Below are 27,479 nucleotides of genomic sequence, written 5' to 3' on the forward strand. Positions count from 1 at the left end.
ACTGTGATTTGAGGTTTGACTTACTTGTCATATGGTATAATGTCGGGGATGTGTTCGCCCACCATAAAAAGAGAGAATGATATGTTATAAATTTGATATTGAGAGAAAAAACAAGCAATTAGGAATCAACTCGACGGAGCTCTAACTCAAACAGCATGGCAGCAACAAACGGGAAATGAGTGTAAAACAAGTTCACCAACTGCTCTGAGTATTGATGCTCAAGTGACACTCAATACCACTAAAGAGTCTGACTAAAGCCTAAGATATGATATTTCTTGTTTTCCCCTGTCTAGATGGTATTTAGGGGAAGCCCATCTCATCAAGATGACATATATGTGAATGAAAATGAACAAAAAAATATACATACTATTTGATTTTAATTAGACTATTTTTTAGGTATGTTCCTGCTATAACTATAGCTGGTACCCCTAATGGTTATTACATAATTTTGTAAACAAACAATTTAGCCTTTGTTTATCTTTAGTTTATTTATTGAATGCTTTCATACTGCTTTTCTGTGACTGAACACCACTGGAATGGTTACACCCTAATGTTAGTGTAGATCCAAAATGAAAGTGAAAGTAAACTTTTGTCAGGAGCCAAATGTGTTCCATTAAATGGAGGTCTTCTATTACATAACTTCAAAATCACAACCATTTGTTGATGGTGAATAACAGTCTTAAGTTGCATTGCATTTCTAACCATTAGAACAACAGATTTCGGAACACATCGCTTAAAATTATACCATAAAAACAAACTAACAAAAAAAAAAAAACCTCTCCATATTAGCAAACAATAGAATATGTATCTTTTCTCCATTAAATCTAAGAGTAATTTAATTCTAAATAAGCAGTTATTCCAAACAGATGTATTATTTTGAGTTGTTTACACAGTAACTTCCAAATATACAATAACTTGATGAAAACCAGATCATTTAAGTGGATGTTTTTGTAAAAAAATAAATAAGGAATAAGAAATCAAAAACAGCCACCTTTTACTACCTTAGTTGTCTTGTCGAAAAAGAGAAGAAAATCAGTATATTATTATATTAATATATTACATTAAATATTTCAACCATCTGTCCACTTGAATAGATCATTTAGATAGATCATCATATTAAAAATAATAAAAACTTTTTTTAGAAATAAACGTTCAGTGAAATCATTTGCATTATCTTTAATGCATTCGTCTCTGTTGATAGACACATTTTAAAAAACAAGTTTATATTAAAGGTAAAAAAATGTGACACTTAAAATATTTGCTTATTTCTCTTCAGTAGTCAAGCTCTCAATGCTTTCTAAAGTAAAGTTTATCATCTTTCCTAAATTTACACATGTAAACATAAAGGGCCAGTTTCACAGACAGGGCTTAGGCTAAGCAAGGAATAAGCCTTATATCAATTAGGGTATTTATAAACATACCCTAGAAAAAAACCTTACTGGTGTGCATCTTGAGACAAAACAATAGCTCAGACATATTTTAAGATATGTCAGTGCAAGTTACTTTCAGTTAAAAAGCTCAAACATGCATTTTAGTCTAGGACTATCTTAAACCGTGTCTGTGAAACTGGGCGGAAAAGTGTTATTGATAAATTAATCTTCTCCACTTTATAATAAACAAAGTTGGCTATATTGCACAATGAATCTATTATTTACACTAAGTCTACAGATTGTTGGTTTAAATGTTTTAGTTTTGCTGCTTACTGTCATTTGTGGTGGATAATAAGTGTTACAGCATCTATGGTAATCAATATCTAGCAAATTCAAAACAACTCCAAATTACAGACAATGCTTTTCAACACTCATTCATGTACCATCACATATAAAATTTAGTCTTAAATTATACAGTAAGTTCAGGTCCTATGGACGAAAATTGCAGAAATCAGATGATATCGGTCATTCAAAAGAACAGACCAACAAAATATAAAAAGAATAAAGGGTGTGAAGTCACACAGCGGCTCCTTATTCACCATCAGCAGATCCTGAGGAAACAGGAGGGACATTTAAATACTGAGAGTCCTACAATAAATCACACAGACAGTCACATATGAGTATGAGATATTACTGCTGTCACATCACATCAGGAGATTCAGAACAAACACAGCCAGAGATATTAGTATATTCATATGACAGAAATGATATGAATGAAAAACTGCTAATGGATTAATAACAGTAAAAGATAAACAACTCTATATTTATCACTTAAACACAGAGACACTGTTAGAGATACATAAATATTCATATATTCATAGATAAGTCACATCACAGAATTAAACTCTTATTAAACACAGTTTAAAATATTGAGACTAAAGTGGAGCTGAATTATTATCTTATATTCAATTACACACATATGAAGCCTGATACTGATCAATTTAAAAGCTATAAAATATACTCACAATAGTATAGTTTCTCCAGTTTATAATGTGGATCATGCTTCAGATCAGAGATCAACTTCACTCCTGATTCTCCTAGTTTATTTCCAGACAGATTTAGTACTTTCAGGTGTGAGGGGTTTGATCTCAGAGCTGAAGCCAGAGCATTGCAGCCTTCATCTGTAACACTACAACACCTCAACCTGTAGAGAACAATGACATAGTTTGAATTGTAGTTTAAGTATCTGTAGATAGGGCTGGGCAATATATATCGCATGCGATTGTCATGCGCATTTCGTCAGTAAAGCCGGTTCCCTGATTACCGCTAAATCGCCATCACCTGCTTTCAAATGGAGCGGCATTTAATAGACAGAGCCGTAGTTCAATGACAAGGCGATTCATCTGCGATATGAACGCGATATTGTGTAGCTTGTCAGTGATCTACGGTTCTGTCTATTAAATGCCGCTCCATTTGAAAGCAGGTGATGGCGATTTAGCCGTAATCAGGGAACCGGGTTTACTGATGAAATGCGCGTGACAATCGCATGCGATATATCGCCCAGCCCTATCTGTAGATCAGGTCTGATCTGGTCTCAGATCAGGAGAGGAGATATAATGACAAGCATTGCCACATACTGCTGCTGATAGAATAAGATTTATTGTATAAACTGTCATGTGCTTCATGACTAAACAGACAGTTGAATGTGAGATATTGTTTGGAGAAACAGTCACTTGCACCACTAATAAACACATATAGGATATTTGTTTCACAAGACCAACATGTTCCCAAATACATATTATTTATTAACTCTTGTGATCAAACACAGTTGTGTCATGATTGTTCATCTAGCAGTTTATAAACTAAACAGAAATGTGGTGAAATCAATAGAGATGGTTTTTGGTGCTTGTATTTAATCGTGATCAACTTTCCTTTCTTAAATAATGATTTGCTCAGGATATAAAAGGAAAAGGAAATTGCTGATGGAGGAGAAAGACTGAAACTCTGCTGCTCCTGCAAACCAACGTGTTGATTCGTACAGATACATGTTTCTATACAGGTTCATTCTACTATTTTAATAGTCACTGTAAAAAAAACAGCCTGACTTTGCTCTCTCTGTTTCCTTTCTGTCCTTTCTACTTGTTTTACTTCTTGTATTGCATTCTATATGAAGTAATGTATATTCTCATTGGATGGTTGCTACATCACCCCTGGACAATCCATAAAATATAACGCGCAGAAAGTAAATCCGAAGAAGTTTTGTGAACAGAGATGTTCATGACTCTTTCCATTTGAAAGCAATAACTGATAATAACATTTATTCACCCACTGATGACTGTAGTATCGAGTTAAAACTAAACACACACTCTAAGGGGGGATTTACTAAACAGGGCAAATTAGCATTAAAACTGCTAATCTACTGCTGATGTGCAAATGAAAGAACACAGATGCAGTGAAATCATTTACATAATGACCAACGCAATCTACCAAGAGCAGTGCAAATTAGAGTTGGGTCACAAAAAAGCAGAGCTGATGCTCATCAGGTGCGCGTCGACACAGGCACAACTTGTTACATTTAATATAAGAATGACGTCTTCCTCTGGCACTCCAAAGAAATTAATATGAGTGGATAATATTTTCTTCCTTCTACTACGAGACATGCTTTTTTGGGGGGTGTTAAATAATGGCGCATATACACAAGTGCACACAAAATACACAAACTGACGAGTGCAAACATTAGTAAAAAATACTCTTCTCCCATACATTTTTCATCTGAAAGGGAAACTCCTACAAATGCATGTTCAAATGCTGAATGTTCAGTATTAATCAAACTACCAGAAGTAACTGAAGCTCCAGTAAATATTTGATGGGTCAAAAACAGGAACAGCAGGTCATGTGATGTGATGGAGATGAATGAAATTAACTTAATCTTCAGTCATCATTAGAGTCATTTGTGCTGATATTTAATTTGTTTATTGAACTAAAATTTACATTAAGGGACACACCTTACATGTATGACTATCAATAAAAGATTAACTTACTCCAGTATCTCCAGTTTGCAGGGATGATTTTTAAGTGCAGCACAAAGATGCTTCACACCTAAATCTCCTAGTTTATTCCAAGACAGATCCAGATATCTCAGGTGTGAGGGGTTTGATCTCAGAGCTGAAGCCAGAGCAGCACAACCCTCCTCTGTGACACCACAATTCCTCAGCCTGAAAAGAACAATGACACACTATTCACTCTCTCAGATCAGATCAGTTTAGCAGTGAATCTATTAAAATGAAGGTACAACCTTAAAGCACAGATCAACACAGTATGTTTTAGATTAAAGGTGCTAAAGAGGATCTTTTCGTCGACTGAGAAACCAAAGACTGTCACTGAGTTTTTGAAATGAGCGCATGCGTAAGAATTTCGAGGGAACGCCTCCCAAAACTCGTGCACGAGTATTGGAACACGAGTGTTTACCACCGGCATTCACTGTGTCGTGTTAGTGGATTCATTATGTCAGACTCACCGCATGTAACTCATAATCTGCAGTTGTTACTCCTGTCTCCTGACAAAAACATTGCATGCAGCGCCTGTGGAGTTTGGAAAGTTACTGGGGTGCGCAGCCGCGCTCGTCTCTCACAAGGAATGTCATGGCAGTGATTGACATGCCAGAGGGCCAATCCGCGCACGTCTCTCACAAAGAATGTCACGGCAGTGATTGACAAGCCAGAGGGCCAATTGGCTGATGTTTTTAAAGCCCTACCTCGTGCACAGATGATGTATATTAATATTATTCCTTTCAGTACACCTAATAAATAGTCTTTTATCAGTTAGTAAAGACAGTTTCAAGTAATATTGCAAAAATGTATAAAACAAAACATCCTCTTTAGCACCTTTAAAAATCAACACGCCTTGTTGTTACAGATATGGTCTGCAGCACGCATGGCGATGGAGTTACCAAACAAATGTCTTTATAATAAACACGAAGGAGATATCCTGGAAAACACAGGCAAAACGTAAACCACATAAACTAAAAATGAGAACCAACAAGGAACTGAACAAAGCAGGAGGTTTACATAAATGATGAACCATGACTGAAAGGTGATAATTATGCCATAGAAACAAACAAGGAGATAGTCAGAAAATCAAAGCTGAACAGAGCAGAAAAACATAAACTAAACAAAACAGAATATAAAAGTCCATAACTGTGACAGTACTCCCCCCTCCAGAAAAGGTGCCTTCTCACACTGTAACGGATACACCTGAGGAGGGAGGGAGGAGGCTTTGGAGGAGGGCGTGAAGCTGGTGATCGGCAGCAAAAAGGAGTCGGTGGAGACAGACATCATGGTGGAGTTAACGGTGGAGCTTTGACAGAATGCCCAAGCGGAACCCAGAGACCAACTGACAGTCGCAGAACTAGAGTGCTCGAAGTATCCAGTGGAGCAGAGAGGCCGATGGACCATGGCGACATCCACGGCCCGAAAGCCGAAGGTGGAGCTGCTAGCTTGCAGAATGGAGGTGGTGACAGGATGTGAACGTCTGAGGGAGTGAGGATGTCTTGGAAGCCGGATGGAAGGAGAAGCCCAGTGGAATCAAAGGGGTGGAGGGTCAAGGTGTAGCCAGAGACCCGGAAGTCTGTGGTGAAAAGCTGAGCAACGACCAACTGAGTTTGATCCAGATGGACAAGGACCCCAGAGGAGTTCTAATGCTGATGGACCATGGTGAAGTTGAGGAAGAGCAGAGCCAGGATGGAGCCGGGAACTCAAGATCACATCGAGCTGGTGGAGGTGAAGCCCAAGGCAGAGCTTAAGAGACACATGGAGCTAGAAGTGGGGGCAGAGCCGAGGGCTTGGACCATACCTGTGGAGCTGACGGATCCAGGGGACTGGACGTATCCAGCAGAGGGCATGTGACCAGGGACTAGCCGGATGGGGACTAGTGGGAAATTAGTGAAAACTCAAGGGTGGGGACTCGGGAGGGAACTTGATCCGCAGACCACAGATTTATTAGGCAGAGGTCCGTTCCTGGCTCTGAGATGGACTGGCAGCTTGTATCGACTCCGGGACTCCGATGGTGACCAGCTCTGTCTCTATGTCCATTTCCATGGCTCATGCCTACTTTGAACTCCGCCATGGGATGTTATCCAGGCTGGGCTCTGGACTCACCTCAGGCTGCGTCTGCTCCTAGTTCCTGCTTGGTTTATTCCGCTGCCTACTCCACCGTGGCTGTTTTTGCCTGTATTTCCATCACTGGCCAGCCCTTTGCAAGCTGTCTGTTTAAAGTCAAGTCTGTTTAAAGTCAAGAGATTGAAATGTTGATTGTGATGTGAAAGTATATATTTCAGTGTGACTCAGTCTTGCAGTATCATGTTACAGAAGAGCAACTCATGTGTTCAATCATTTACAGTTCAATCAGCTGAACTCACAGCAGCAGAAAGAGACTGAACACTTCAAATATACTTTACATTGTGATTCATGTGTGAGAGTCAAATATGATCTTACTCTAATTTCTCCAGTTTACAGTGAGGATCCTGCAGTACAGCACACAACATCGTGGCTCCCGAATTTCCTATTTTATTCCAAGACAGATTGAGTTCTCTGAGGTGTTCGGGATTAAATCTCAGAGCTGAAGTCAGAGCAGCACAACCTTCATCTGTGACTCCACAATAACTCAACCTGTGGAGAACAATGACACACTCTTCACTCTCTCAGATCAGATTTAGCAGTGAATCCATTATTAACCCTTTGGTGTGTACAGTCACACCAGTGTAATCAGTCTAGGCTCGGCCCTGGAGTGTATGATCACGCCGCTTTAGTTGGCGCTGAGCCAGAGACGGACGCACAGACGGATTTCGTATATCACAAATATATGCAGTATTTTTCCACATAATGTTTATTTTAGGTTTCAGACATTTAAATACACATAAGTACTAACAAAACAATACATTTAAAGTTTGTAAAATGCGCACTGATGTCTACAGAAGTGGCAATAATAATAATCCTGTTTTATTCATGTTAGATACACATAGTGTAAGTAACTGTAAATTGTACTGTATTCTTTTCCCAGTTCACCAGAGACTTACTTTCATGCATTTCAAAAGAAGTGGATGAATTCACGTGTTGTAAATCTAACAGATGCGATTCTCTGAACTGCTGCGCAAACTAACATGGCGGCACCCATCATCGTACAAATAGCTCAACTAACTTGATCATTATGAAGCCTTTTAAACAATAAAAACACATTTACTTACACATTGGAATCGGAATATCACTTATTTCATGTTATAGTTAACAAGTTTGTGAATATTTTGAATAAAGGAGAAAATATGAAATAAAAGCAAAACATCAGTCTGATTTTGGCTGCAGTGTGTCACATGACAAGCAAAGACGCATTGAGATGGAAACAATAAAGTGATACGTTCTAAATAATGGAATCCTTGAAAAACTCACGCTGGGGATCAACCAGAATATTTTAAATTCATGTCTGAGAGGATTAAAGAGAAAGTACAAACTTAAAATGTAAATAAACATGTTTTATGGATGAAAGATTAATATTTCTTTGTTGCACAATGTCAATGGTTTATAAATAACAATTATTTATTTAACACATCAAAATACTGACCACTAAACTCTGGACAACATACGCAGCACCACAGATTTATAAGCTTTTATTTCTTTTTTTATTGTTTTAACAGAAGTGATTGTTCTCAGTGATACTTACTGAACTGATCTGGATTCTTTAATCACAGGCAGCATCTTCTGAAAAACCTCCAGTTTTTTGGTTTCATTGTTTCCTCCAACAAATTTATTAATATCAAACTCATCTAGCTTCTTCTCTGATGTCAAAAGCACAAAGACTACAGCTGACCACTGAGATGAAGAGAGTTTGACTGCATTTATTCTTCCAGATTCCAGATACTGTTGTATTTCCTCCACTAGTGAATGATCACCCAGTTCATTCAGACAGTGGAACAGATTGATGGATTTCTCTGAAGAGTCAATGGTCCTGATCTTCTTCTTGATGTACTCAACTGTTCTCTCATTGCTGTCAGATCTTCTGCTTGTCTGTTTCATTAGTCCTTGTAGGAGAATCTGATGAGACTCCACTGACAGACCCAGAAGAAACCGCAGGAAAAGGTCCAGGTGTCCATTTTTACTCAGTAGAGCCTCATCCACAGCTCTCTGATGCAGCTCAGATAGTGAAACATATTCTGGTGAATTGTGTTGATACTTAACCTTGAACCGCATATTCTGTTTGGTGATTTGGTCAAACACATTTATGTTGTTGTTTGTACAGGAGAGGTGCACATATAGAGCTGCTAGATGTTCCTGAACACTCAGATGAACAAAGCAGAAGACTTTCCCCTGATACCAGCCAAACTCCTCTCTGAAGATCTGAGTGCATAATCCTGAGTACACCGATGCTTCTGTCACATCAATGCCACACTCTCTCAGGTCTTCCTCATAGAAGGTCACATTGCCTTTCATGAGCTGCTGAAAAGCCACTTTCCCCAGTTTGAGGATCATGTCTTCATCTGTCACGTTCTTCTCATAGTCCTTCTCATGTTTGATGTTGGTCTGAAGGATCAGGAAGTGTGTGTACATTTGAGTGAGAGTCTTGGGAATCTCTCCACTCTCTGCTTCGCTCAACATCTTCTCTAGAACAGCGGCTGAGATCCAGCAGAACACTGGGATGTGGCACATGATGTAGAGGCTCCTTGATGACTTCAGGTGTGAGATGATTGTATTGGCCAGACTCTGATCACTGATTCTCTTCCTGAAGTATTCCTCCTTCTGTGGCTCATTGAAGCCTCGTACCTCTGTCACTCGATGGACACACTCAGAGGGGACAAGATCAGCTGCTGCTGGTCTGGAGGTGATCCAGATGAGAGCAGAGGGAAGCAGATTCCCCACAATGAGGTTCATCAGCAGCACGTCCACTGAGGCTGATTCACTTACATCACACAACCTCACATCGCTCTGAAAATCCAGAGACAGACGACACTCGTCCAGACCATCAAAGATGAACAACACTTTATATTTGTCACTGGATATTTCCATTTCTTTTGTTTCAGGGAAAAAGACATGAAGAAGATCAGAAAGACTGAGTGTTTTGTCCTTCATCAAGTTGATCTCTCTGAAAGGAAGTGGAAATATGAGCTGGACGTCCTGATTCTCTTTCCCTTCAGCCCAGTCCAGGATGAACTTCTGCACAGAGACTGTTTTTCCAATGCCAGCGACTCCCTCTGTCAGCACAGTTCTGATGGGTTTGTCTTGTCCAGGTAAAGGTCTAAAGATGTCATTGCATTGGATCGGTGTGTCCTCTGTTGCTGCTCTCCTGGATTGTGTCTCAATCTGTCTCACCTCATGCTCATTACTGATCTCTCCACTCTCACTCTCTGTGATGTAGAGCTCTGTGTAGATCTCATTCAGGAGTGTTGGGTTTCCCTGCTGTGCTGTTCCCTCATACAGACACTCAAACTTCTTCATCAGATTTGATCTAAACCTGTTGAAGACTTCATGGCTGTAAAATTTAAATACCACATTATTACACAAGTCTAAGTGATACATATATAAAAACAGTAGAAGTCTAATGAAACTTTTGAATTATTGATCATGTTGTTGATTATAAACTATATGATGAATTTTTGCAGCATCAAAACCTGAAGTCAATAAGCACAATGTCTTTTTTATTCTGTATGATGTCTTCAAATCATATCTTTTGTTGAAATCATATACCTGAGATCAGTCTGTGTATCTCCACTCTTAAAATGTAATGGTGGACCCATAGACGCGTCACTCCTCATAGACACACAGCTGGGCTCTGGTTCTGATCTCCTCTGATGAACAGAACTATAATAAAGAAATATTAAAGTAATTATTAAATTATTCATTATTAAAACAAACACTTAATGATCATTACATTTACAGTTGTTACAAAATCAGCTTTCATAGATGTGCCTATCTGTGTGAGCAACAATATATGTTAAAATATCAGAGAAAAATAAATACTATTGATACTATTCTGCTTATATATATATATACAGTTGTCCCTGAAAAAAAATGATTAGGCTACACGGATTCACCTAGATTAATGTTAAAAGATAGAACAGGGAAAAAATTAGGTGGGCACGAAATAAATGTGTTGAAGTAACGAGTTTAATGCGTAAACAAACCTGTGTGACCCATAGACTCGCGTGACCATCCGTCGGATGACAGAAGGCATGCAGTTGATCTCGTGCAACAGGTTTTTCAGAAAAGGTTTGATTGTGTTGATAATTTGGAGGCCTTAGAAAATAATGTATCACATATACTAGGCTTAAGTAGCCTACGTTGAATAAATGTGTTTATTTCAATTATCCCAGGTTGCTATTGGTTACTCATACGCAAGAATTCATGCGGTTCACTTTTCATAATAAAATAGATGAAATTAGAAAATAACATTATAATAGGTGTATTTAAACATAAATATGAACTAAATACCTTTTATTTAATGGCTACCAACACGTAGGCTACTATAGTACAGTACAGAAAAATGTCATGTTGTGAGCAAGAGCGGATCATGAGTCGTCGGATCAAGCATAATTTATTTGTATATGCTACTTTTGTTGGCCAGTTGAAAGGTGAGTTTTTATCTATGCTCTAAATTTCAGTTTCAAATCTTTTCTTTTTAATATAAAGTGAAAAATCACGCAAGAGTAACTGTCAGATCACTGCTTTTTGTTGTTTAGCAATACTTGCCATCAAAATTAGTTATTAACTGTGTTCAGAGGCAGGAGGAAAAAAACAAGAAACATGTAAAAGAATGTGAAGGTGCAAACTTTAATAGCTCTTCACATAAAATAAATAAATAAATAAATAAATAAATAAATAGGCCTACAAATATTTTACAGAAATAAATGTTCAGTGAAATTATGTGCATAATCTTTGTCGCCCTCTGCCGGTAGACAAATTTACAACATCTGTCTCTTCTGTAGTCCCAGACTCTTAGTAAAACTTGTAAAAACTTTTCCTAATGCTGTCTGTATTGAACAATAAATCTATTGTCTATTGCTTGTTTTTTACTACACCTGCTAATTGCTTTAATCGTTTGGCATGTATGTTACACCATCTACATTGTAATCACTATCTAACAAATCTGAAACAATTCAAAGTTGCTATTTTCAGCACTCACTTTCATGAGCATTACTATTAAACAAGAAACTGGTGTGAAGTCACACACTCATGTCAGTGTGATCGCTGTGTGTCTCTGTGTCTTCAGTCTCTGTAGCTCCTTATTCACCATCAGCTGATCCTGAGGAAACTGGACTGACGTCTAAATACTGAGAGTCCTACAATAAAACACACAGACAGTCACATATGAGTATGAGACATTACTGCTGTCACATCACATCAGGAGATCATTTCAGAACACACACAGCCAGAGATATTAGTATATTCATATATCATTATATTCATATTTCAGCCAGATATGAACGAAAAACTGATTAATAACAGTAAATGATAAACAACTCTCTATTTATTACTTACATACACAGACACTAAGATGAAAATATTCATATTTTCATAGATCATATTTACATCACAGAATTAAACTCTTATTAAACACAGTTTAAAGTACAGGGACTAAAGAGGATCTGAATTATTCTTATATTCTCCATTTACACATATGAGGCTGTTACTGAACTTGGATCATTTTAAAAGCTTTAAATAAAAATATACTCACAATATTTTAGTTCCTTCAGGTTATAATGTGGATCATCCTTCAGATCAGAGAGCAACTTCACTCCTGATTGTCCTAGTATATTCACAGACAAATCCAGTTCTCTCAGGTGTGAGGGGTTTGATCTCAGAGCTGAAGTCAGACCACCACAACCTTCATCTGTGACTCCACAATCCTTCAACCTATAGAGAATATATTAAATGTCTGTGTTTTGCAAAATCTGTTTTAATTAATGACACTATTGATTAAATGAGTTAGTTTTACTATGTTACTTAGATCTGTACTATGTACAACTCCAATTCCAGAAAAGTTGGGACATTTTGTAAAATGCAATAAAATTAAGAATCTGTGATTTGTTGATTCTCTTTAATCTTTATAAAATATTTCCAATGTTTTCACTGAACAATTTTATTGTATTTTGTAAGTACGAACAAATATTGATTTTGATGGCTGCAAACTGTTTACCACTGTGTCACATCACCTTTCCTTTCAATTACAATTTTTAATCATTTGGGAATTGAGGATACTAATTGTTCCAATTTTGCAAGTGGATGTTTTACTCAATCTTGCCTGATAAAAGACATCTGCGCAACAGTCTGTCATCGTTGTCTCATTCTCCTTTTCTTTTTTTATGATTCATATTTTTTTCATTCAACGTGCAAACAATATTCAATTTACGGATAATTAAATGTTTTGTAAACCTCTCCCCCAGCCCACCAAACAACACATCAGGTACAATTATTTGTTGATTGCTATTGTAGACTGTAGAGAAAGAAAGCACAAAATAACAATAAATAATTTACATTCTTACAATGTGTCTCACCACAAGCAATGTAGAGATCCTCAAGAAATGCTAAATATCTACCCCACCTTCTCTCAAAAACTATTTTTTCGAGTAATCTATATGAGATTTTTTCATATGTTGCCACTTTTCCCAATTCTGCAACCCATTCTTGAAAAGTTGGTGAACTGCTGACCACCATCCCTCATAATAATTTGTCTCCCTACCATAATACCACTCGGTCATCTCAACATCAGCACTTAATAAAAGCGGGTCTCCCAAGATGTAAATACTTGGACAAAATGAAAAGCAGCATCCTGACACATCTTGAATATAGTTATGAACCTTAATGCATAATTCGTCTGATTCTGCTTTTCATGATGGGTCATATATTTTTAATTAGAGTCTGATCTGGACTGCGGACAGGCAGTCAAGACACATCCACTGTATGGTGTATATTGTCTAGAAACCACTCTGATGTTGCACATGCTGAATGAGGCTTGGAATTGTCTTGCTTCCCAGAAAAGATGTCATCTTGATGACAGTTTATGTCTCTTTATCCCAATACATGCCTCCATGTCAATGGTTCCTTCACACAAATGCAGGTCACTCATGCCGTTTGCACTGATGCACCCCCATAACATGACAGATGTTTTCTTTTGCATCTGTCACTGATGAAAGTCTGGATGGTCCCTTTCATCTTTGGCACTGATAAATCGATGTCTGTTTTTTCCAAAAACAAGCTGAGACGTGGACTCATCTGACCACAGCACACATTTCCACTGTCTTTTGGACCATCTGAGATGAGCTTGGAGCCAGGGAACTCGGCAGCATCTCTGCATTGAACAGATGTATAGCTTTCTCCTTGTGTAACAGACATTTGAGATACATTTCGTGATGCAGAGTCAGACTGTGTTAAGTGACAAAGTTTTTCCAAAGTATTCCCGAGCCCATTTGGCTTAACACAACAACAAAATTTGGTTTCTCATGCAGTTCCATCTGAGAGCTCAAAGGTCATGCACATTCAACTGAGGTGTCCTACCTTGCCCTATACAGACTGAGATTTCTCCTGATTCCCTGAATCTTTTTACAACATTATGTATGGTAGATGGTGAAAGACATGAATTCTTTGCAATCTTGCATTGAGAAATGTGATTTTTGAATTGTATGACAATTCTCTCATGACATTTGGCACAAAGTGGTGAGCCATGACCCATCTTTGCTTGCAAAGACTGAGATACATTTTTACACCCAAACACTATACCCTCACCTATTTCAAATTCACCTGCTAATTGTGCACTGTTTAAAAAACAGTTTAACTTGGATATTATATAATCTTTTCACTTTTATTTTGCCTCTGTCCAAACTTTTTTGGCGTGTGGCAGCCATCAAAATCAAAATTTGTTTATATTTACAAAATACAATTATATTGGTCAGCAGAAACATCAGAAATATTTTCTTTTTACTTTTGTCAGTTAAAAAAAGATTCAAGAGAATTAACAAATCACAGATTGTGGTTTTTATTGCATTTTACAAAATGTCCCAACTTTTCTGGAATCGGGGTTGTTATATGTATGGAGTATCAATTAATCTGATCATGTGTTCAATCATTTACAGCTCAATCAGCTGAACTCACAGCAGCAGAAAGAGGCTGAACACTTCAAATATACTTTACACTGTGATTCATGTGTGAGAGTCAAATATGATCTTACCACAGTTTCTCCAGTTTACAGTGAGGATCCTGTAGTACATCAGACAGCAGATTCACTGATTTTCCAATTTTATTCAATGACAGACTCAGTTCTCTCAGGTATGAGGGGTTTGATCTCAGAGCTGAAACCAGAGCAGCACAACCTTCATCTGTGACACCACAATCGTACAACCTGTAGAGAACAATGACACACTCTTCACTCTCTCAGTTCAGTTCAGATCAGTTTAGCAGTGAATCTATTATTAAGGAGAAAATACAAGGAATTTCGCCCCCTCAGGAACCCGATGATCAGGTCATGTTTCCCCATGGACTTACCATCAGCTGTGTCGTGATGTGCAGCAATGGCGGCAACATACACTTTGAGGGTGGAGGGAGACAGCCTTCACTCCAAACCGTCTTGCAGGAAGGAAAGCACTGATCTGATCAAACATGTTTGGGGGTCCTCTGGGTGAAAGGAACACCACTCGATGAACAGGTTCCACTTCAGAGCATAGAGGTTCCTCATAGAAGAAGCTCTAGCAGAAGTGATGGTGTCTACAACCGACTGGGGTAGATCACCTCTGCTTCCCGTCATGGAGACATGGAGTTTCCAGAGGTCCGGACACGGGTGCCATAGGGTGCCCCGTCTCTGAGTCAGAAGGTCCTTCCTCAGAGGAATGGACCAAGAAGGTGCTGTCGTGAGGAGCATCATTTCTGGGAACCAGGTCCGAGTGGGCCAATAGGGCGCCACTAACAAGACCTGCTCCTCATCCTCCCTGACTTTGCACAGTAGCTGTGCGAGCAGGATCACTGGGGGAAGCGCATACTTGAGAAGGTCCCGGGGCTAGCTGTGTGCCAGTGCATCCATGCCGAGAGTACCCTCGGTCAAGGAGGTGCTGTCCATACGGACCAGTATGTGCTTGCCTAGTAACAGCTGTTTGAAGCGGCTCAGTGCAAGACGTACTGCTAGCAACTCGAGGCAATTGATATGCCACTGCACCTGAGGCCACAGACCTGAGACTGTATGCCCATTGTACGTGCCCCCCACCTGGTAGTGGAAGCATCTGTAGAGACCACAGCATGCCTGGATACTTTTTCGAGTGGAACTCCTTCCCGCAGGAACAAAGGGTCCAGCTACTGAGTGAGGGTACAACGGTACCTCGGTGTGATGGGCACAAGGAACATACTGCGTTGACACGCCCATCTCTGGACTCGCCCGTAAAGCCAGTGCTAAAGCGGCCTCATTTGAAGCAATCCGAGCGGCGTGACTGTGGCTGCGGATGCCATATGCCCCAGGAGCCTCTGAAAGATTTCAGTGGGGCCGCCGTCCTGCTCTTGAGCAAACTCAGGCAGTTCAACACCGACTGGATGTCCCCAAATCAATCTTGGAGACAGATGCATTCGGAAATGCGTTTCTGCATCGACATCTTGAACATCAGCCTGAGAAGGGACCAATTCAGGACTTGCAGATCCAAGACTGGCCGTAACCTGCCGCCTTTCTTGGGTACAATGAAGTAGGGGCTGTAGAACCCTGACTTCATGTTGGCTGGAGGGACTGGCTCTATTGCATCCTTCACCAGGACAGCAATCTCCACCCAAAGCACAAGGGCATCGTTCACAGAAACATGAGTGTAGTGAACACCCTTGGAACAGAACGAACAAAAGATTCTCCACCCGTCCCTCCTCCGAAGGAGGAAGCGATGCGAGCATTGTCTCCCGAAGAGCTGTCTTCCTCTCCTCCATGTTGCCTGTCTCAGGACCGCTTCTTCCTTCCTTCCTGGCTGAGTTTTAGGCCAGCTTGTGAGATGAAAGCAGATGTCATCAAAGTGCAGAAAGTGCACTTTGATGACATCTCACACCTATGCAAGGCTAGCCAGGGGGTGCTTCTGGACCACCATGGTGGACATCGTCTGGCCAGGGGCCTGCGCTGTGACTTGCATTGATTTTATAAAAAAAACTTCAATAAACAATTTACTGAATAACTTTCACATTTCAAACACGGTCTGTTTTTGCACCACCAAATAGAACAAACAGCAGAATTGCTGTGGCTCAGAGCAACACAATGTTTTGTTCCTCAAAGAATCAGTGTATTTGAACAAATCAGAGTACATGATTCAATTAGGCTATCCATTCATACTTGTTTACAATCTATAATTCATACAGTTATTTGCTAAGTTAGAAATGTTGATTGTGTGAAAGTGTGTATTCCAGTGTGACTCTCAGTCCTGCAGTATCATGTGACTGAGGAGCAGCTCATGTGTTCAATCATATACAGCTCTATCAGCTGAACTCACAGCAGCAGAAAGAGGCTGAACATTTCAATTATATTTTATATTGTGATTCAAATACGATCTTACCACAATATCTCCAGTTTACAGTGAGGATCTTGTAGTACATCAGACAGCAGATTCACTGATTTTCCTATTATATTCCCAGACAGACTCAGTTCTCTCAGGTGTGAGGGGTTTGATCTCAGAGCTGAAGTCAGAGCAGCACAACCTTCATCTGTGAGATCACAATCTCTCAACCTGTAGAAAACAATGATACACTCTTTACTCTCTCAGTTCAGATCAGATTAGTTTAGCAGTGAATCCATTATTAAAGAGAAAGTACAAACTTTAAGCACAAATTAATGTTTGATGGATCATTAGACTGAGATCTAAAATATCACAAAACATGACATTAAAACATCTAAAGTATCATTCAATCAGAAAAATAATATATTTTATTTGCACAATATTAAATGTCTGTCTTGTGCAAAATTTTAATAAATGACACTATCACTACTAAATGGCCCTATCATACACTCGGTGCAATGCGGCGCCAGGCTCGACACAAGTGTTTTTTGCTAGTTTCAGCCTAACACAGTTATCATTTTCAGTCCTGCGCCACGTTGTTTAAATAGCAAATGCATTAGCGCGCATTTGTGCGCACATGGGCGTGCTGGTCTGAAAGTGAGGTGTGTTCAGGCACATTGTCGGCGCATTACTATTTTGAGGAAAATGAAATAGACTGCGCCACTGACCAACTAAAACCTTGTCTAAAGTCAATGGCGCAATATTTGTTTTGTTATTTAAAGAGCGTGTTAGTAATTTGTACCTTTCAGGATATGCACAACGCGCGTACATTTTGCTTATTACACAGGGAAGCACAGCAGCACACAAACATGCCAAATGTTAAAAATAAAAGGATAATAATGTAAAAAGTTATTATTGCGTGCATAAAGATAACAATGCTTTGTTGGAATCTGGCTTTTCCCATAGATGGTCTGCTCGCGCTCTTTAACCTCGTGCACGAGCAGAACGGTTTCCTCACTACAGACGAGTACAGTCATTCCACTTGCAAATTCCGCTTTGTAAATAGCGATTACGCCATGGCACGGGTGCAACTGGCTTTTAAAGGGAATGGAAGACGAGACTCTGGTTGGTTTATTGCAAGTTACGCCCAAAACACACCCATTAATTATTAAGAGAATAGGGAATACAACCCTCTTAGACCATGCACTGGGCGCACAGACCATTTTTTCCATCCTTAAACTACCAAAAGTGGATTCAGACAAGCCCTAAGTGCACCTGCACCATGCGCTTTAGACCATGTGCTTAGATTGTTAAAATAGGACCCTAGTATTCACCATGGCTGGACTTCCCACTGGGCTTGAGGAGCTCATGGGCCCCAGTCAGTAGTGTTAATTTCGTCAGACGAGACGAGACGAAATATGTTCGTCAACGACCTTTTTTTTCATGACTAAGACGAGACGATGACAAGACTGCACCACTGTCCAAAAACGCTGACTAAGACTAAATTAACATGCATTATTGTTGACGAAAAAAGACAAGACGAAAATGTTTTGTATAAAATAAAAACTAAGATAAAATCTCTCTTCATTTTCGTCTACAATCGTCTCTGCTTTTTCATCAGCTGTTCAGAACGAGTTCGCGGCTTTGATACTGACAAAATGTCAGAATGTGTCATCATAACTGACGGGAAACACTGCGGACAAAGAATTCACATTAAGCAGGTTATATATATTTTACTTATTTTGCCACATGCATGTGTGGGTCTTCACATCACGGGCGCGGAAAGTGGGGGTGCTGTAAATGCATGTTTGTTCATTAACATTTATTTGTAATAAACACTCTGAGTTGGCTATTTAAAAAGTTTTATTTTTATGTTAAATTATGTAAGGGATAATGCAGAGCGAGGCGGTTGTTATAGCTAATCACCCCAACAGGCTGATTAGGCTGACTACCTACCAAATAAATCAATAATTTGACACAAAATGATTTAAAAAGGAGTTTATTGATTTAAAAACGATTGTATTGCTTCCGCTAAACAAAATAGTGCGCTCCGTCTCTACGGTTAGAATCCTGTGTGTCCATGGCAACGATCTGTTTTTCATGGCAACGGTGTGTTATAGTTAGCAGCGGTCTGTTATCAAGAAATAAAATAGTGTGTGCATAGAAAGAATTCGTCCACACACCGCTCAAAAAAAAAAAAAAAAAAAGCGCAAGTCCACCGTCTAGGCAGGCTTTTTGTGTTAAATTATATTTCCTGTCGCTGCGCAGGCTCTTTTATTGTACATGACAGCTTATGTCCCGATGACCGGTCTTTGCATTACGATTAAAAGCAGTATCAATAAAGTAAAAAAATGTGATGTGCAGTCAAGTTCGAGTGTATGCACTGTTTAAACGAGTGTTCTCAACTTCTCACTGATACTTTTGTGATTCGCGGAGTTTTGACAAGTTTTATAGCCTTGATATTGTTTCTTATTCAAAAATGGTTACAGAAAAAACTAAGCACCCCAACCTGAAACCTCTTCCCACGCCCCTGTCACAATCACATCATAATCAAAATTAATAATTAGGCTTAAAAGCAAATGTATATGTAAGGGAATCAAGTTTAACAATTACATGTAATAGTGCTCCAAATATCAATAATGGTGTGTGCAATACCATGTATAACTTGCATTAAGTTGGTAATTTACTTTATACTTATATATATATATATATATATATATATATATATATATATATATATATATATATATATATAGTTTTGATCTTAGGCTTTTCATTAAGTTTCATTAAGTCATATTTATTTCCACTATAACACGTGTGTTCCTGATATTATTGCATTTAATGAGGCCTCGTTGTATTTATTCTTACAATAGCTTCTAGATGTGGTCAAGCAACCAGCCAGGAAAGAGGAGAGGCCATCTATGTCCGACTAAAGACCTTTGTAACTTAAGTTGTCAGTCGGAGTCTGTTGGGGCCCAGCTTTTGAATTGTGTTGGTTAAAATAAAATACTCTTCAGAACAGGTTAATCATTTGTGAATGTGTCTCCTAAATCAGAAATTGAAAACCAGACACGTTTAACATTTGCATTCAACAAAAATCATTCAACAAGTGTATTTTGTCAGGTATATGACATTTAACCAATGTTTGAGATATGTGAAACACTTTTTTTACTGAAATGTTTATCAGTAATAATCTCAGTAATAATGTGTTATTTTAAAAAAAGACTAAAAAATTTTTGACTAAAACTAGACTAAAATTAAAAGACTTTTAGTCAACTAAAACTTGACTAAGATACCTTGAGTTTTCTTTTGACTAAAACTAGACTAAAATGACGAGACGTTTAGTCGACTAAAACTTGACTAACAAAAAAAGATATGTAAATGACTAAATATGACTAAAACTAACAAGGACATTTGCCACAAGACTAAGACTAAGACTAAATTAAAAATAGGTGACGAAATTAACACTACTGTGGCTCCCTCCGATCACCACCTGAGGGCACCCTCGCCCGAATACTAACCACCCTTGGACTACATTTCCCACTCCCCGTACCTGGACTGATTGCACCTCCACCTGAACCTCATTTCCCCTGGACTATAAAACACTCTCACGCCCCATCATGCTTTGCGAAGTCTTGTTTGCCACGGCTACATTACTGAGCATTATATCTAGTGCCTATTACCCCTGTTGACTGCCCGCTGCCTGCCTACTGATATCTCTGCCTGTTTACTGTTTACCCTGTCTTGCCTGCCGCCCGCCCTGATTGTTTGCCTGGTTACTGACTCTGAGTTTGCCCTGCCTCTGACACTGTCTTTGCTGGTATCTGACCCCTGCCTGTACGACTACGATATTCTTAATAAAGCTGCAAATGGATCTCCCAGAGTCTGCCGCGTTACAATTTTACTGTATCTGTAAATTTATTTTTGTATAGTGTAGCAGACAGTGAGATGCAAAATAATTCCTGAATCCCAGTAAGTGGTATTTTTGTTACAGTGTTACATGAATTGATCTCACTAGTGTTCACTGGGCAGTGCAGTAGTCTGTGTATTTAAGTTTTGTGTATCATCTGAGGCCAAAATTTGATTTTGTCAGACAAAAATAAGTTTTTGACTAAAACATTTTATTTTGACCTGGAAGTCTGAGGTTTGTACAAGTTGGTGCATAGTTTTGAGATTGTGTTTATAGTTGTGAGAAAATGTTGAATTGTTTAATTTCAACTAGATTAAAAGTTTGAAAGACAAATTTTTGCTGGCTTGTCATAAAGCCAACTTAAAGTCTTATTTAAAAAACATAAATAGTTTGGTCAGTTAGGCCAGAATATAGATGTTCTGGGTGAATGCTAAAGTGTTGCTAGGAGATTCTGGGTGGTTGCTAGGCTCTTGCTGCAATTGCTGGGGTGTTGCTAGAGTATGTGGTTGATAGGGTGTTCTGGGTGAACACACACAGACATTCCCACCTCTGTTAATAGCAGAAACTCAATTTTTTTTTTTTTTTTATTAAAAGTTTTTATTGTTCTTTAACTTGCACTAAAACATGTGATTTATGCCATCGAAGTAACCTGTGTAATATTAATAAAACTGCTCATCTCCTTTACTGATACAAGGTCACACTCATTTTAAATCTGTTGATGTTTTTCATATAGTGCCTTTACTTGGTGCCATGATGGATATTGAAATCTTGTTATTTATTTTGGTAATGCAACGTTTGTGAACACAATTGTGTATGTCAGGCCATAAATCTCCAAAAACTATGCATGGGCGCTTGCTTTGGTGTTGCCACCCCTCATAGACCTCATGCCACCCCTTTGCCACCCTATAAATAATTTTCTAGATCCGACCCTGCGCGCTCCGTTTTAACTGTAGTGTCTATTTTCTAACTAAACTAAATGATTATTATTACTATTAAAAAAAAAAATCAAAATGGTGCCGTGGTCACGGTGGGCAAGTGATAACCGATGTTGCTGCTGAACACCGGTGACACCGTCGATCACAGCAAGCCTAATGTGTGTAAGTTAAGTAATATCACACGACTGTTACTCCTGTTTCTCCCAGTATTGGCATGACTGCAAATGTGATACTTACTGATCTGATTATAGTCCAATAAACAAGCTGATAAGTGACAAAATTGTAGCCACAGTACTATCTGTTTTTGCTCGATTTCATGAAAATAGTTTCAAACAAAGTCACACCAGAACTGTTGCGCGTCTCCAAGTGACAGTGATTCCTGAATGAATCTGCGTTTTGAACGATTGAATTAATAACTCGCACATTAAGATTTACCGCCACCTATTGGCGGTTTTATTTTCATATTTACACTTTACATAGATTGTTTTTCCTTAAAAATTTCCTTTTTTTTTTAACATATTTCTAAATTTAAAAATATATATACATTTAAAAACATTCATACAACATTATTTATCCATGAGCTTCGTTAAGCAGATTGTAAAGGTCTAAATAACACTTCAGATGGAGCTTCTGTGCCACTTCTGCAGTGCAAAGATGGATTTTTGATGATTTCATTTGATTGGTAACAGTCTGATTGGGTCTTTTTGTTGTAATTGAATCTATTGTTTAACATTTAAAAACAAATTTTCTAAGTTAAGAAATTGATTAAATATGATGCATGCATTTAATAAGATTAGAAAAATTGCTCTTATAATGGTACAAATGCCCCAGGAAATTAAAGGGCCAAATATCGCTCTGTAATAATGTCTGTTATTGATCAGAAAGTGCTCCTAAATTTTTTTTATTAGGAGCACAAGTGCTCCTAATGAAAAATGTTACTGTAGAGCCCTGTATATATATATATATATATATATATATATATATATATATATATATATATATATAAAACATTGATATTAGTGATTACTCGGATTTAAACCTACCTATATTGTAGTTATATAAAATATTCACAGGCAGGTTTGCTTTATGTATTTCCCGGCGTCGAAATCAGGCACATGATTCCTGGCTGCATGTCAATATCCATGGATTAGGTTTAAGGAACAAGCTTTAGTGTAATCGTTTGTTTTACTCGTGTTTTCGCAGTTTCCCCTATTAAATCCAGTCATGCAGTAGGTTCTTTTGCCACTCAGTCCAGCTGAGGGAGCGCGTTCTGGTGGGAAAGTGACGTTGATGCATACCCTCTATATCTACTGATGGCCAATTTCAAAACACTGCTTCGAAGCTTTATGAATTTTTGTTTCAAATCAGTGGTTTTTAGTACCTTTTTGGACATCTGAAAGTGTTGATCATCTTGCTGGTAATAGGCCTCACGGAGCCATTAGATTTTATCAAAAACATCTTCATTTTTGTTTTGAAGATGAACAAAGGTCTTACAGGTGTGGAACGACATATGAGGGTGAGTAATAAATGATAGAATTTTCATTTTTGGCTAAACTAACCCTTTAAGGTCTTAGCAATGTTAAATTGTGAAGATCTTGAGTTTTTGTTGATGGGCGTGTCTGTGGCGGCCTGACAAAATCTGATGTTTCCTCATGAAACAGGAAGTTGTTGTTACTCAGGCATACAATGTCAAATCTGCCCCAAACTTCACAAGTTTAATAAGAGTTCTGGTCTGAACACATCTACATGCCAATATTTAGTAAGTCATAACGTCACCTGTTGGCAACAGGAAATGGCATGCTTTACACTTTAATTCATTCCCTGAAACACATTTAAATATGCCATGAAGTACCAAACATACTAGAAACAGGAGATTCTCTTCAGAAAATTTTGTTATGCTGGTTGAAAGTCTCCTCATATTCTGATAGTAAACACTATGTTAAGCAGTCTAAATGTATTTTTTTAAAAATATATATCTAAAATATATATTTAACACTGTGATGCACTACTATCAACATACTAAAATATGCAATTGAGTACTAAACATGAAACATTCTAAAACATGCTAGCAACACTCAGCTGAGTGCTAAAGCATGCTATTATCATCATAAAACAGGAAGTTGTTGTAACTCAAGCATACAATATCCAATCTCCCTCAAACTTCACATGTTTGATAAGTGCCCTGGCCTGAAGACACCAACACACCAAAATTAGGTATAGTCATATCGCCACAAGCTGGTTGCAGGAAGTGTGGCAAATACAAGTTACTGATGTTGTCCTTCTATGTACCTAAATGCATATTGCCCACCATGCTCTGTTTTCCAAAAGCGACCGGGTGGTGGTGGCATGGGTGTGAGGGCCCTTTCATCACGGCTTGCAGCTTTAATTTAAGAAATGTAACAATTATAAAATTGAAATAAACCATAATAAAATTATACCTTGTGAGGTGTAAAATACTGTAATTTCTTTCTAATGGTTACTTTTCTTAAATGAGACTGCTTCAATGATGTATGCAGCATTCAAATATGACCTCCAGAGGACCCAGATGGAAAAAGTACACTTCCATTATGGACTTAAAGTGCTCTGTTTTCACGCATTAATTTTGTACTTAATATACTAAAAAAAATTCTTAAAATAATCTTAAGAATATCTAAGAGTACTCAAATGTGGTAATCTGAGACACCATGAATATGAACTAAACTGTCCTATTAACATACTATCTCTGTATTAAAAAATGTATTGTGTATTGTATGAAAAATGGGTTCAAGTGTACTACAAGTGGTAACTAATTTTTTAAAACAGTGAGAGTATGTTTTAATTCATATTCATGGTGTTTCAGAATAGCACAGCTGAGTACACTTAGATGTTCTTAATAAAGTACTAAAAGTACAAAATTAGTGTGTTAAAATAGAGCACTAAGTACATTATGGAAGTGTACTTTTTTCACCTGGGGATGCAGCCTTCAAAATTAGATGCAGATATTGTTTCATAGTGATATAAGGACAGTTCTGACTATAGAAACAGACCCTTCCACCTCTAATACACTCCTACAGGAGGACATTTCTGCTTCACAGGATCCATGTTTCCTATTACATATCATTTATTAACTCTTGTGATCAAACTCATAATCATGTCATGTTTAGTCTCATCTGACAGCTTATAAACTGAATAGAAATAGAGATATTCAATGTTCTAATGTGCAACATAAGAACTACAGCCTACACATGCAATGAGATCACGTTCCTCCAGATCATCACCCATTCACCAGGTTACAGTACACTGTATTTCACAGTTAAATTCATGCCATGCTTTATTACATCTAAGAGAACACAATGAGCTCAGATGATGAGCTCAGAAAATATGATGAAAATTAACCCTCAAATGAGAGGAGCAGGTGGAGGAGTATTGATCATTATTTGCGCTGAGATTTAGTATATTTACTGAGTATTTATTTTATTTGATTTTAGTTTTTGAATTTACATTAAAGAACATGTTTTCCTGAGGATGAAGACATGTGACTTATCAAAAAGGTGATTTAAAAAAATAAATAAAAAAATTTTAAAAAAAGAAAAGAAAGAAAGGTGATTTTACCTCAGTATTTCCAATTTACAGTGAGGATTCGCCAGTACAGCAGAGAGAAGCTTCACTGAATCTCCTAATTCATTCTGAGACAGACTCAGTTCTCTCAGGTGTGAGGGGTTTGATCTCAGAGCTGAAATCAGAGCAGCACAACCTTCATCTGTGACTCCACAATTACTCAACCTGTAGAGAACAATGACACACTCTTCACTCTTTCAGTTCAGATCAGATCAGATCAGCAGTGAATACATTATTAAAGAGAAAGTAAAGACAAATTAATATCTAGATCTAAAATGTCACAGCACAAAACATGATTGTGTGAGTATTTGTGATATTACAAAATTAAAAACAATACTTTAGAAAGTGTCAATGCAGAAAGATGAACGTGATGAACAGTAAGAATGAATCCAGCATGTTCTTCATTTCTCAGTTGTGTTGAGCTCGAGTCTGTTTAAAGTCAAGAGACTGAAATGTTGATTGTGTGAAAGTGTGTATTTCAGTGTGACTCTCAGTCCTGCAGTATCATGTGACTGAGGAGCAGCTCATGTGTTCAATCATTTACAGCTCAATCAGCTGAACTCACAGCAGCAGAAAGAGGCTGAACACTTCAAATATACTTTACATTGTGATTCATGTGTGAGAGTCAAATATGATCTTACCACAGTTTCTCCAGTTTACAGTGAGGATCCTGTAGTACATCAGACAGCAGATTCACTGATTTTCCTATTTTATTCCATGACAGATCCAGTATTCTCAGGTGTGAGGGGTTTGATCTCAGAGCTGAAGTCAGAGCAGCACAACCTTCATCTGTGATCTCACAACTATTCAACCTGTAGAGAACAATAACACACTCTTCACTCTCTCAGTTCAGATCAGATCAGTTTAGCAGTGAATCCATTATTAAAGAGAAAGTACAAACTTAAAGCACAAATTAATGTTTGATGGATCATTAGACTAAGATCTAGAATGTCACAAAATATGATCACAAAACATCTAATTTATAAAGCAGGAAAAAATAATATCTCTTGTTTGTGTTACAATACAGATGGCTCGGAGACAGAAGATCATAGTTAAGGTATTTATTTGACACAAGCAGATGAATCGTCGAACACAGGTAAGTGAAATAGACATAGATGAAGTGACTGTGAGATGAATGAGTAATGATACTGTCCTTTGCGAATTGCAGGTGTTTATCCGTGGAGAGCTGGAAGACTGGAAACACACACACACACAATGGAGACACACGTGGTAACTGGGAAGCACTGGAGACAGGTAAGTAACAACAGGAGTCCTTGAGGTAAACATTCAGGAAGAGTGTCTTTTATGTGAGGGCTGATTGCTGAGGTGATTGCATGCAGGTGTGAGTGATCAGTACTCAGGAGAGGGAGTGCGCTGTGATTGGCTGATGTTGGAGCCTGGTGTTTCTGTGGCAGTACCCCCCTCCCCATGGCCCGCTCCTGAGGGCCATGGACCCCAACGTAGTGGTGGTCTTCCGTTTCCAGCAGGTTGGGGTCGAGAATGTCGTTGCGTGGTACCCATGAACGTTCCTCAGGACCATATCCTTCCCAGTCTACCAGATACTCGAGCTGACCACCACGGCGTCGGAAGTCCAGAATCTCTCTAACCTCGTAGGCAGCTCCATCGTCCAGTAGGTTCAGCTGAGGGATGGTGAGGTTTGAGGAGTGACACATGGAATGTGGGGTGAATGCGATACTCAGGAGGTAGCTGAAGTTTGTACGTGACCGGGTTGATCTGCTCCAGGATGGTGAATGGGCCAATGAACCTGGGACTCAGCTTATGGCATGGTTGACACAGACGGATGTCCTTCGTGGACAGCCAGACCTTCTGTCCAGGTTGATAGGCTGGTGCTTCGGAGCGATGAAGGTCGGCTGTCAGTCTGCGTCGACGAAAAGCACGTTGTAGCTGGTGATGTGCTGAGTCCCAGACCCTCTCGCTCTCTTGGAACCAGTAGTCGACTGCAGGGACGTTCGATGGTTCCCCATCCCAGGGGAACAGTGGGGGTTGGTACCCGAGTACGCACTGGAAAGGTGTAAGGCCAGTGGATGGTTGGCGTAGGGAGTTTTGTGCATACTCGGCCCAACCCAGATACTGGTTGCAAGAGTCCTGGTGGCCATGACAGAAGGTACGGAGGTAGCGTCCGATCTGGCTCTTCCGTTCCATCTGCCCGTTCGTCTGTGGATGGT

General features: G+C 38.6%; 2 protein-coding genes across 2 annotated transcripts in view; both read right to left on the reverse strand.

The window, feature by feature from the left end:
* Positions 1 to 513: 513 nt before the first annotated feature.
* LOC125248285 (NLR family CARD domain-containing protein 3-like) lies at positions 514 to 10,565 on the reverse strand. Its single transcript, XM_048160005.1, has 7 exons — positions 10,537 to 10,565; positions 10,100 to 10,213; positions 8,082 to 9,884; positions 6,863 to 7,036; positions 4,412 to 4,585; positions 2,396 to 2,574; positions 514 to 1,981 (listed from the first exon to the last, which is right to left on the reverse strand). Coding segments are annotated over exons 1-7 (2,475 nt in total). The 3' UTR covers positions 514 to 1,979.
* Positions 10,566 to 11,437: 872 nt separating this feature from the next.
* The window catches only part of LOC125248286 (NACHT, LRR and PYD domains-containing protein 12-like), a gene marked incomplete at its 5' end in the record, with an annotated part of 31,562 nt that continues 15,520 nt past the window's right edge, over positions 11,438 to 27,479 (reverse strand). The window contains 6 exons of the mRNA XM_048160007.1: positions 11,438 to 11,691; positions 12,087 to 12,265; positions 14,577 to 14,747; positions 16,912 to 17,082; positions 25,288 to 25,458; positions 25,935 to 26,105. Of these exons, the coding sequence (XP_048015964.1) occupies positions 11,690 to 11,691; positions 12,087 to 12,265; positions 14,577 to 14,747; positions 16,912 to 17,082; positions 25,288 to 25,458; positions 25,935 to 26,105 (865 nt within the window). The remainder of the gene's footprint in view (positions 11,692 to 12,086; positions 12,266 to 14,576; positions 14,748 to 16,911; positions 17,083 to 25,287; positions 25,459 to 25,934; positions 26,106 to 27,479) is intronic.

This window comes from Megalobrama amblycephala, linkage group LG16 (genome assembly GCF_018812025.1).
Source record: "Megalobrama amblycephala isolate DHTTF-2021 linkage group LG16, ASM1881202v1, whole genome shotgun sequence".
Classification (NCBI taxonomy): domain Eukaryota; kingdom Metazoa; phylum Chordata; class Actinopteri; order Cypriniformes; family Xenocyprididae; genus Megalobrama; species Megalobrama amblycephala.